This window comes from Cariama cristata, unplaced genomic scaffold (assembly GCF_000690535.1).
Source record: "Cariama cristata isolate BGI_N322 unplaced genomic scaffold, ASM69053v1 scaffold3154, whole genome shotgun sequence".
In the NCBI taxonomy this organism is placed as follows: Eukaryota; Metazoa; Chordata; class Aves; order Cariamiformes; family Cariamidae; genus Cariama; species Cariama cristata.
This window is the reverse complement of record NW_009614488.1, coordinates 50514-62812: the sequence shown is the minus strand read 5'-3', so window position 1 is coordinate 62812 and position 12299 is coordinate 50514. Positions and strand designations below refer to the sequence as shown.

Genomic DNA, 12299 nt, shown 5'->3' with positions numbered 1-12299 from the left:
TGGAAAGTTATTTTCCCTTCATGCTTAAAAATTCCGCTTCTTGGCTGTGCATGTTGTTTTTTGGTCTAGCAGCAATATTAAAATAATGCATTTGCTTCTAAAGGCAAACCTGACAAAACAGCCAGTTTGTCCATTATCCAACAACCAGCACAGTTATGATTCAACATTAGAAATTCTAGCGAGTGGGGTCTACAGACTGACGCACAAACTGTTAGAGGCCATCAGATTCAGACCTCTGAGAGCATGAAGCAGTGCTTCATAGATTTCTACAGCTGTCTGGTCATCAAAAATCCACAACCCAATCCTACACAAACACAGCAGAACGGCAAATCCAGTGCAACCGAGTTTTCAGTAGCACATAAGAAAAAAGCTCCACAAATTACTGGCTTTGGCGAGTCTATGCAGTTCCTGACCACTTCCAGAAATGTTCAATTCCCAAATAAGGGACCAACAGGCTAAAAAAAATAAGAAAGCTTTAAACCGTATGTCAAAACTGTCATCTATATGTAAAGTCTAGGGCTTTCAAGATGGTTGATACAACAGGGATATTTCATTCCTGTTAACAGCACTCATTCAGCCAGAAAATGAAAGGAAACCGAGCCAGAACCATTTCAATCTAGCCAGTTATCCACAGAACTATATTTTATATACAGTTTATTTCACTAGAGATTTTCATTTTATACATAGTATAAAGGGGTATCCTGGTATCACACATATAGTTATTTTACCATACTGTTTAAGAACCAATTTTTTACATAATACAGTATTAAGTACCATATTAATTAAAACAAGTGACTTTTAAAAAAACTACATATAAATGGATGTTTATCATATGCACAGTGCAAGAATGTTTTCATATCATTGTAATCACAAAATGCGAATCTAAAATACAACACTGTGTTTTAAAACTAATTTATAATTACGATGCCCTGTGTTGTAGACAGATTGATTAATCTTTGTTTGAATTACCAAGCAATGTTAAAATTCCTGACAAACAGCAGCAGCAGCAGCTTATAATTATGATTTCAAAAAGATATCTTCCACAGTAACCCAAGTTTTACAAAACACTGGCTTATCCCTACTTCTGGTCTTGACAGTGCCCTAAGGAAACAGAAGAATGGCACAGACTTCCTTTGGAATTATCTGGTCACTAATGCTAAATAAATTCTTTCTTACTTCCACACAGGAAACCTTTAAGGGTGATTGAAGAGGTAAAGATGGAGAGGTTTACGGGCAGAATTCTCAGAATTTTAGTAACAGAGTACAGGATTTCTCCTCTGCAAACAGGAAGAAAATACTGTCATAGAAATCAGGTTGTAATATTTACAGAAAACAATTGTGGAAAAGAAAGCATTCGTAATGTAAACAGGTCAGAAACGACTTCTTCATTTTCCCTTTTGCAGAGTGGGGCAGTGGATGAATATCAGCTAATAAGAAACAGATGTCTTTCTCGGAAGAACCACTTCACCATCACAGAATCTATGTGGTAGTTGTTGAGAATTGCTAACATGTTTTCTCCCCTCCCTCCCTCCCGCCCCCCCTCAGTTTCAAGTTCAATAAATAGTAGAAAAATAATCCTTTACTTAAAAATCTTGAGATGCATTGTCCCAGGTTCCATACAGCAATTGTCGGAGCACTGAACTTTCTACGCGCAAAACAAACTGCAGAGAAACCCACAGCCTTTCCCCCTCCGCCTCTGTCTGGCACTTTTTGAAGTCTTCAGCTGCACAGATTCCTGCTCTTCCAGTTAAGGAAACCAAATGATCTCTGGCTCTTTTAAGCTCGCTCGCTCTCCTCTTGGCTCAGCATAACAGGGCTTCCAAAGCTTCAGCTGCTCTATAAACTTGCGTCCCTGTTTCTGGAGGTCTAACGTGCCTCCCGCTCCATTTTATTCAATGTTATGGCAGGTCCATTCATCAAGCCCCTTTCCCTTCCATTTCAGAGCCAACCTTACATTTAGAAAAATGTAAAGCTTTTACGCCCAACAGTTTACTCGAGGAGTCTGCTGAAAAGCACAGAAACAAAGCTGCCCGTTGCTGCATGGATCATTGTTCACAAGTTCTGTTTCTTTTTGTTGTTGTTCATTAGCATTCTGCATCCACAGTGTGTACCGTGACTGCAGCCTGTAGGTGGTGGCTGTGGTGAAGAGCTGGGTGGTGCAAGCGGTAGTGGTGAAACTTGTGACTCAAAAGGGCAGCTGTTTGAGGAGGTGTGTCCAGGTCCAAGTCTTCATCGTGGTTTCCAACATCAACACCAGCCGACAATGGGTCGTTATTGCATGGAGGGTTTTCACTGTCTTCCTGAGGACTCATCGTGCTGTAGCCTAGAAGATAAACCAGCAGGACTAAGAATTAAAAGCAAGACTAAAAGGTCAATATTCCACCGTGCCGAGTGGAATTGGACACATTCAGTGCTTTATAGAGAATAAAACCATTCCTCCTCTTTAATTCACAGAAAAAGGAAAAAACCAACCCAACCCATCCTCTCCTGTAAGCTCAGAATGGATCCCTTTCCCTGTCACTGTCTTTGTTTAGAAACTTTGGGGACCTATGGGCTGTACCAGCCCAAGCAGTAAAAAACCAATCATGCCTTCAGTGGTTTATTACGGTAGAATTGCTAGCACTGATTTTCAAAACAAGACACAACAGAATTTTTTGGGGAGTGGTATCTTTGAAGATATTCTTTGCATTTTTACAAATAGGCAACAAAAAGATGGGATCCACTACCATTATGTCTCTTCCTATCAAACCACCTCTCTCCCAGGAAAGATCACCAGCTATTGTATCTGGATGCAGCAAAACCTCTTCTCATCATCTTGTATAATCACAGTATTCTGGTTTTAAAAGGAAGAGAGCGCTTTTCACCTGCGAGGGTCTCTCTGCAAAACCCAAGCATGTGTTTTTAATGCTGCTGAGCTTTCCACACAGTGAAAGAAATCTCTTGAATCCACATGGGAAGTGTTTCACACAGCAGGCCCATTAAGACAAACAGCACCGACACTTCCAGCTAAGGACACGCACATAGCGCAATTAACTCGAGGCTCTCCTTTGCCTAAAATACCTGCTACTGGAGTCTGAGAAGTTCAAGCCCCCAGATCAGCCATGTACAGGAGTAAGGAGACATTGCATTCACTGGGATAGCCTAAGGAAACCATTTCACTGGAAAGCTCACTAACAGCTAACCCTTGCAAGACGAGATCGTGCTTTCTCGGCGAGGAAGCTGTCTCCTAGCAGGTCCCTCCGAGATTTCACGTGCCTTTCTTTTGAAGCAGGTCCTAGTAGTTACTATGAGATTTGGATTTACCTCTGAAACCCGCTGTTGCCACTCAAAACCAGTTTGCGGTACAATCAAAACCACCTCAGTATATCTAAATGCAAAAACACAAACAAAATTCAAAAGGAAAAAGACCTTGCTTTCATTAGAAAAAGAATCCTTCTCAGAAAACTTTGGCTAAGAGCTGAAAACCCACCAGTGCTTCTGAGCATCTCGGTCAGGTTTTCAGCTTGAGACACCTCAAAGAGGTGTGTTAAAAGTATCAGGCTAAGTACCCAAAGCTGGTTCTCATTTCTCACGGGCTGAGTCACAGTTTCTAGCTGGCAGAGGGGAATTGGGGAAGAAGACTGGGCAGCCATTTGAAGAAGATGGAATTACAGAAACTAAACCCAGAAGCGTGCATTTCAGAAATAGGCAGACAGTTACCCTGCTAACACTGATGTGTTGGCTAGAAAGACAGGAAGGATTTCCTAGGACCACAAGAAATGGAGCAAAAGGAGCATTAGTCCAGCAAATCTGCCTCGACACAGGTCATCTGGCCCCAAATCCAGGGTAATTCCTCCTAGAGCAAGCTTGTCTCTCAGACATCTGTTCATCCACATGCCAAGGCTTTGGCCTTCAGATTTCCTGTCCCTCAGCAATTCCATTAGTGCAACCACCGTCTTAATAATTGAACAGGTCTGCTGTAACATACCCAGCCACTGCGACACACAGCTAGAGCTGACATCTGTGGCAGACTGCCTCGTCTAACCCTCCTCTTAATTTATATTAAGCCTCCTCATGAGCCAACAGCACTACACCCTTCTAACAGCTTTCAGGATTTAAGAAGACTTAGTCTCAGGGCATGAGAGACACATCATAATTCCCCGAACCTAAACAGGGCTAAAGTGTGCTTGCAGGGCAATATGCAGCTTAATATCCTTAACTGCTGTACATATACCCAGTTAACGTTGATCAGTGTTTGCTTAATGGTGACGTAAGGTGTCCTCTGAGGTGATGGTATGGACTGCATGGGCAACAACAAGGCTACGGAGGCACCTGACACATTGGTCTCTAAATCCACGTTTACTTGACCCCAGCAAACGCAGGGGCCCAGCACATGTTGCTCGAGCTCTGTGAAAGATGTGCACGTCACGGCAAAGAGCAGAGCAGCAGAGATGCTGACTTGATTGCATGGGAGTTGCCTTCTCTCGGGAAGTAGGAGAGGTCCATTATCTCAACTGAACATCTAGGTGGTTGGGGCTGGCGATGGAGAGTGCGCGTGGCACACGTAGTACCCTTTCTGTCAGTCTGAATTCTGGTCACCCAGTGAAGCTGGCAGAGCCCAAAATGAGACAGGGGGAGCACGGCATTTAGCTGCTGCTATCCTGCCGCGTCAACAAAACCAGCTCCCTCACCAGACAGAATCATCTGCTGAAGGGTGTCAAACCTGTTTGAACTGTGAGGCAATAAGGAGCAAAGGGGTTTGGTTTGGTTTGGTTTTGGCAGCCTTATCTGCAATGTGCCAGACATCTGAAGGAAACCGAGTAAGCACAACCATTACCCTGGGGCCAGGGCAGTGATTCAAGGTCTTACCGTGGTCGCTCTCCGTTCCCGATCGCCCCCAGTACCGGCGTCTGCGTTCGGGGCTGTGGGCGTGCCGCTCTATTACTGCTGCTATAAATCGCGTGTTGCTAACTGGGAGAGAGAAACAAACAGACCTTGTTTTGAAGAAAAGTACTTTTACTGAATTCTGTCAGTGGGACAGATCAGGCAGAGGGGAATAGCCTTTCTGCAAACTACAGACAGAGGAGTATGAGTAAAGAGATGGTGTTTAAATGTGGAATAGATCAAGATCCAGTCGAACTCCTTCACCTCATCTGCTTGGATTAATAGAAGTTAAGAGAATTACTCTGCCAATGCTAAAGAACCTGTGGCAGCACTGAAAGACTTAAAAGGAAACTAAAAAGGACCTGGAGAAGCAGCAGGCGCAAGCCATGAAACTCAGATACGCTTATTTTTCAATCTTTTGAGTGTTGACGCAGTTTCAAATCTTGGGTATTGCTTTAGTTCTGGTTTAGCGAAGGCCCAGAGCCAGGGATCTGGTCTGACTCTAGAGCTCTCCCAGAGCTTAGGCACATGGGCTCATCCCACACTACACCAGTGTCATAGGCAAAGGGTCATTTTTGCTGCATGGTAAAGAAGTACAAATGTCCCAAATCAACGCAAATAACATTTCCTGCCACAATTGTTGAATGTCCGTGCCAGCCTTGGCCTCTGCTTTCCAAGTCTGAACAAAGGCAGGAGTTTTCCATACCCTGTACTGTCACAATTGCAATTTTTAAGCTGATCGGAGCTGTTTCTGGAAGTGATCATGATGGGGGGACGTAAAGGGCAAACCTCCTCCACGCATAATCAACAGTAGTCTTTTAAAAGTAAAAAACCGTAATTTTTCAGCATGCAACTAAAGGTGCACTGGAAGTTACACAGTTTAAGTTACAACATTGTTCTGTCATTTTCTACTGCTGATCAGCACAGGGCTTCCTCATGTATTTTTAATTCTAGCATATTAAGAAAACAAATGGCTCATTTAATCTAACATTTTTTTTACAGTAAAGCAATCTGGTACTTACTGATTCCTCTGTCTTCATGGCTGTCATCGTCCCTCTCGTCCCTATCATTTTCCAGGTTCGACATACGCACTGACATTTCTACACACCATTACAAACAGAAAAATGCAACTGTTAAAGAGAAAAATTTTGGATCGTCTTACTAACGGCTGTCGTCCTGCTCATAAAGTGGAAGCACTTTGGGTTACTGTGTGAAGAGATGCAGTCTGAGCTTGGCGTGCTCTTTTTCCAAGACAGCTGGGGCTAGGGATACTGGGAAATCCATACAGCTCACCTCCCTCTGAAAGGCTTTCAAGTTTACAAGAAAGTGAACTGATTCAAAATAGAGCTGCGGTATAATCAAATATAGAGGTGATTAGCCCTGATCACACTTCTCACCTCCGTATCTGTCTACCAGTATTCTTTCTCCCAAACACCGTTTTGTCTCTCAGACTTTGGTGATTTTATCTATCTGTGTATAGATTTTCCATCAAATTCCCATGGACCAGAAGCAGGGAACACAAGTAAAAAAAACGACACGTCCCAACCGGCCCGAGCAGAACGGGTGTGAAATCTGTGATCGGTATGCTCTGACAAGGTCCAGAAAGCTGTGAAGCTGGGCTTATCGGTTTAGCTCAAGAAAAAGCGTAACTTTGGCTTCCTGACAAGAAGCGCAGGTTAAGGTTTTTGGGCAGGCTCTGCTCAGGCGGCAGCAGGGCTGGCTGCACCCAGGAGAGGGCAGCAACACACAGGCACCCTGGACGAGACCTGACTTACATGGGTGGGCAAAAGGGAAAGAAAATGGGGTGAAACACTGAAACAAAACCAAGGAAAGAGGGTTTGGATTTTTTTTTTGTTTTCTAGGGTTTTGGGGTTTGGTTTTATTGTTGTTTTCTTTTCATTCCCACCCTACTACTTCTCTCTCAAGAGGTATCAGCTCACCCTGGGCAGCCAAAGGTGACATGTGCTGGTGACTCCTCCGATGTATCTGGTGGCGATAGGCGTATACTGCTAGGACAAGCACCATAATGCAGCCCATAATGCCTCCAGCCACTGGGCCGACGGGTGCACTTTTGATCATGTTCAGAGTGATTACCTCATCTCCTAAACCAAAAGGGACAAAACAGAGGAAAAAACCCAACCATAAATGCTCTGCAGAAAGGTTTAAATCAACATCCTCAGAGGTTAGAGAAGATCTCGAAGGCTTTCTAGGTGCTTAACTGCACACATGCAGGACAGCAGACTTTAAATAGGAGAAGACCTTCAGAGAGGGTACATCTTAAAGAGAGGAATAGCTACATGCAGCTACGCATCAGCATTTTCAAAAATGTAATACCCACTACAGGCCTGATGCCACTTCTTTACTGCTTGATGCACTATTTATGCTAATGTACCAAGACAGAAACATGTTATGAGAAGCATGCTCTGACGCTGAAAGTGACAGTGAAAAGCAGCATCTGTTGAGGAAGGCAGAGTTACCTATTGCTCCCAAGTCATCCACATAGGGGCTCTTTGCTCCCACAATGCCACCGAAGCATTCCTTCTGAGGGGCACAATAGGACTTATCCAGATGGGTCTTCCCATCACTGTCTACCATACACCACTCGCAGTCCAGCACACCAAAGCAATCCCTGAAAATTAAAACCGAAAGAAGAAGATGACCATATTTACTTTTAAGTTCGACACTTCTCGTTTGGTGTAGCTCAGTCTCTTTTAGAACTGCGAGACAGAGGGAGGCCAAAATCATCCATAAACCCTCACATACGTAATGTTTGGCCACAAAAACCTTCTCATTAAAATGCTCAGGTACTACAAGGGAAGTTATACAGGGAAGCTGCATCTTCAGCATGCATCTTCCAAGTCTGTTTGCTTTGGTTTTTTCCTCCATAGCTCAGCCTGAGCAAAGGGAGAACTTCCTACTTGTAACTCCTCCAGTAAAACATTTCTCTGCATGGTGAAGTCTGACTACGGTTCCCACCCTTTTTTTCTGCAGTCCTTTGGAAGATCGAAGAAAAGATTTGGAAAGCCTGGTCAGAGCATGCTATGTTCTAGCAAACTCGGTTCCCTGGAGACTGCTCATAACTGGCAAAAAAGAAGCCCTCAAGCTTCTCTACATAATGCCAGGAGTAGAACAGAGAAGCAGGAAACTAGAAGCTGACAGGCAGCTACCATCTCTAACGTGCTCCCACGTCACCACCGTCAATGTACTGTCTACTTTCAAGGAACACTTTAGTCCACACATTTCTTCAGAAGGCAGACAAAGATAGCAGCAGTGCTACCCATTTTGCCAGAAGGAAGAATTCGTTGCCCTTTCAACGGCAAATCTTCCACTTGCACAACCCTTGGTTCTCAGAATCACAACGTGTGACGGGAAAGCCATTTGGTTTGCCATTAATGGTGTCATGCGACTCAAATGGGAATGCTGAGGTCTTCTGTTTCTGCACTGCAGCATAATGTCAGCATTGGTGTGTGCTCTAATAGCTCATTCTGGCATCACACTTTTTTTCTTCTTCTCGTTTTTTTCTTTACAACCTGTAAGGAAGAGCTATTTCCACTTAAGTATTTCAGGAGCAGAGTACATTTTGAGGGATGGAGAACGCCACTTTACCCGCTCTCTGTTCTCTGATTGCACTGAGTGTTAATGCACTGCGGGAGAGCATCCTGTAGGCTCGGATCGATTGCTGTGAAAGTCATTGGCTCCTGATGAACTTCACAACTTGGATTCCTGTATTGGGGCAAAAAGCAAAGCCTTGTACTATAAAAGCAGTCAAAGCACAGTCAGTGAAAAGTATCATTTTTTCCTATTCCGTATCATCTGCTTAATTATACTAAAAATACTGTCTATTCTATCCTGCATCACCTGTACGTTAGCATGGACAAACTAGTACTGCTGTTAATTAACTTCTGTCAGATGCTGTTCCATCAGAGGAGGTTGGTTCTCACCTGCTTTCGGCGTTAGTGAGGTTGCCGGTACATTCATTGACCTCCAGAGGACATTCGCAGGGGCACTCGCATTCGTTCTGTTCCATTCTTCAGGGGCAGAAAGCACACAGAAAACGCATCAGACACCGTGATTTTAACCCCCTGCTGCTGCTCCGTAACAGCGGTTCACCATGGAGAAGGCTGTTCAGTAACCTTTCTCCTTCCCCCAGGAACGCCGGGATTGCTCTGTTCTGCACGGGGACTGAGGACAATGTAATCACAGAGCCTCTCTGCTCTGTTACCCACCCCCTGAAATTTAAAAAGCAGACAACCCCTGGACAAGTCTCAGATCTAGATGCAAGGATCCTTCTTGCCCGTGCAACAAACACGCAATGATGCTGGCGTAGGCAAACTCTCCTGCAAGCACCAGGATCCCCTCGATGAAAAACGACGTCAATCCACATAAAAGCGTGGGTATTAACATGCCAGAACAAAGGGCCTGATCCACAGGTAACTGCCCCGAGAAACTGTATCTGTTGTGGTCTTTTAACATGATCTACCCAAATACGTCGAGAACAAATGACCTTGTGTTTCAATGCACTGACAATATGGCAAAGGATTAGAGTTATGCTGTCACCGTGCCTCTTACAAATAGCATAGCTAAAGTACCCGTTTTGTTTTCACTTCAGTTTTGCAGGGCACATTTTCATGTAGCTTATAAAATAAATATGTTTTTAAAATCTTGACTCCAGAAAGAGGGAAGAAGTGGCTCCTTTCCAATCTCCTGCTCACCTGTGGCAGTTGAGGCAGAGTCTGTCTACCATACTGCAGGCACAGAAAGCAAGGGAATCGCAGGTCTCGTTGACGATTCCCACGAAGGCGTTGGTGCCTGGGATTCTCGTCAGCCTGTACTTGGAGCAGTGACTGCCATGCACAAGGTTTGTCAGATCACCCTAGGCAAAAAAAGCCAAACAGCGTCAACAGTGTAGCAAGAATCCCATTGTTTTAGGGAGCGGAAGACTTTCCCCTTTCCGAGGAAACCTAAAGAGTTGAGGGAACATATATGCAGTGGAGTGCAGCCTTCAGCAGTAAGAGGCTTATAAAATTGTTCATTAACCTGTTGAGTTTTGTTTCCAAGCTACTGCTGGGTGGAAAGACTTTGCTGCAGATAGAAAAAAACACATTTAGCTTGTAAACATTACAAGATGTGGCAACAGCGTTGAGTCCGATCTCCCGCTGACAGCAGGTTACGTTTCACTCCTTCGCATCGCTCACCGACCCATCCCCACCGTGCCAGCCATCACCGACCTCCGCAAAGAGACTCTGCTCTGACAGGGAGGCCCCATCATGACTTGTTGAAAACTTCCTGGCACACGTACTATAAAGAGATACCCCACAGCACTGTACAGCTGTGATCTGTTTGGTAGGCAGACTCATCCCTGATTCCTATTTGCACACCACAGCCTTAAGCTTTTGCTCTGTCCCATACAATTTCCTTTATCGTAGTATGCTTTCTAATTTGCATTTCAAGTGTGGGGAAAATGTTTCAGCCTACCTGACATAAATCAACGCATTCTGACATAACTTTCGAATATTTTTGACACTCATTTCCCACCTTCTCCTCCCAGTAATAACTGAAAGGTATTATTTAAAGAGCAGCTTCTCCCACGGAGCTTAACATCTTCTGAATAATTCTGCAGTGATCTTGCAAGGGTGGGTCTGTGGTGCTGTCACCGGCATTCACGGCCCAGCGAGAGACGACAGTCCTCGGCTTGGACCTCTCATCGCAGCTGAGCACGAGAGGAAGCTCACACATGACCCACCGGGACCGTAAGGCCTTCAGGTCTCCAAAGACTGCAGTCTGACAAGTGATACTCTCTGAATGCTCAGGTGCGTTGCATCAGTAAATGCATTTATTTGGACGGCTAACTGAAAGATAAGTTGTTAGAGACCTTTACTACCCGTGTCACAGGAGGATGTGACACTGGTCAGAGTTGGAAGCCAGAGGTCAGGTCAGAGGATCCAAAGCAAAAAATCCCAGCTACTGCTGGAAAGTCCTCACCTAACAGCAGACAACTGCTCGTATTTTCACGATGCTGGATAAGACTTTGCAGACATCACCCACAGCTGGCCAGCGATCACATCCAGAACCCCTTGTACATCAACCAACTCCTTGTGCAAGCACAGTTTGTGCAGTCCAGATCGCCGATTTTGCATTTGGAGAGGGTGAGCGGAGGCCAATCCACACGGAAGGCTGGTTTCCAGCCTCGTCTGCTGATCCTGGCAGGGATTTGTGTTTCCACCAGAAGAAACCCAACCCAACCAAAGTACATTCAAAAGCAAAATAAAATAGAAAAACACACTTACCACTAAGCTGGTATTAAATTTATAAAACCGCTGAACTGTTCTGTCACTGAAGCTGTTGCAGAGGTTTTTCTTGACGAAGTTTGGGTGGTTCAGGATGTCATTTGCTACCAGAGGCTCCTAAGTGAAAAACGTGGGATTTTACGCCTTTGAAATCAGATGCAAACAGCAGCTTCTCTACAGTCCTTACCGCCTCAGAAATCAGAAAAGGTAGGAATAAACCCAGAAAAAAGGAGCCAGACCTTGTGCGTAATGTGCTGTTGCTCCACCGGCGCGTGTCCTTTGGGATCGATGAGGGTTGGGTGGGCCACAAGGTACCCTCGGTCCTCCATGATAAAGCACCTGCCCGCAACAAACAAAGCCGAGAGCCTCCCATTAGACCTCCTTGGGCTTTAGAGAAATACGGTGGAATAAAACAGCATCTGAAATTTAGAGCTAGAGGAAGAATTTTTAAAGGCTTCGATTTATTAAAATAACAGCGCCATTAAACAAATTCACTGCAAAATGTCTTGAAAGAATACATTGGGTATTTCCCTGAAGCTTTTAAATCTGTTACTGTTAGAGCAAGTGTGGACCATCAAGCACTTGAAAACAGAATGGATTAGAAACAGAAAGGAAAACTGATCAGTGCGTTGTCTTGTCTGATCAGGGAAGACCCAGAAATAAATGAAGCATAATGAGCTTGGAAAGCTTTAACAGTTTATTAATCTACTATGTTACTAATTAGACAGAGATTTCACACCCTCCTTTAATGACCTCCTGCTTTTGAATTCAGTTTTAACGGGGAGATAAATAACTCCTGTTTCATTCTCGTCTTTCCAACCTTTCCTCTCCCTGTTCATCTCTTCCCATTAGTTTCCTGGGTGACCTCAAAGAAATGATGTCGGATCTGTGCCCCCATCGAGAAAAACCAGTGCGCTGTGAGGTTTTAATCCGTACTGTTTTCGGCACCTCCCGTTTCCATAGCCGCAGACAGCCGTGCTGGGGAAGGCGGAGGAGCGAGCGGCACCAGGGACGGCACAGCTTGCGCCAAGATCAAGAGAACCAGTGGCCGCAGAAGGGCGAGGGGAGGAGGTTAATGCGGCCGCTCGATGCTCCCGAAGAGCTCAGCGGGGTAACAGCCTCGTCCCCCGGCCCAGCGGGGCTTTGGCT

At 44.8% G+C, this 12299-nt stretch overlaps 1 protein-coding gene across 1 annotated transcript in view; it reads right to left on the bottom strand.

The window, feature by feature from the left end:
- Positions 1-642: 642 nt before the first annotated feature.
- The window catches only part of CACHD1 (cache domain containing 1), a 60905-nt gene continuing 49248 nt past the window's right edge, over positions 643-12299 (bottom strand). The window contains exons 16-25 of the mRNA XM_009699423.1: positions 11390-11489; positions 11151-11267; positions 9576-9736; positions 8805-8891; positions 8470-8586; positions 7341-7492; positions 6804-6965; positions 5886-5963; positions 4849-4950; positions 643-2323 (exon numbers count right to left, since the gene is read on the bottom strand). Of these exons, the coding sequence (XP_009697725.1) occupies positions 2085-2323; positions 4849-4950; positions 5886-5963; positions 6804-6965; positions 7341-7492; positions 8470-8586; positions 8805-8891; positions 9576-9736; positions 11151-11267; positions 11390-11489 (1315 nt within the window). The 3' untranslated portion in view covers positions 643-2084. The remainder of the gene's footprint in view (positions 2324-4848; positions 4951-5885; positions 5964-6803; positions 6966-7340; positions 7493-8469; positions 8587-8804; positions 8892-9575; positions 9737-11150; positions 11268-11389; positions 11490-12299) is intronic.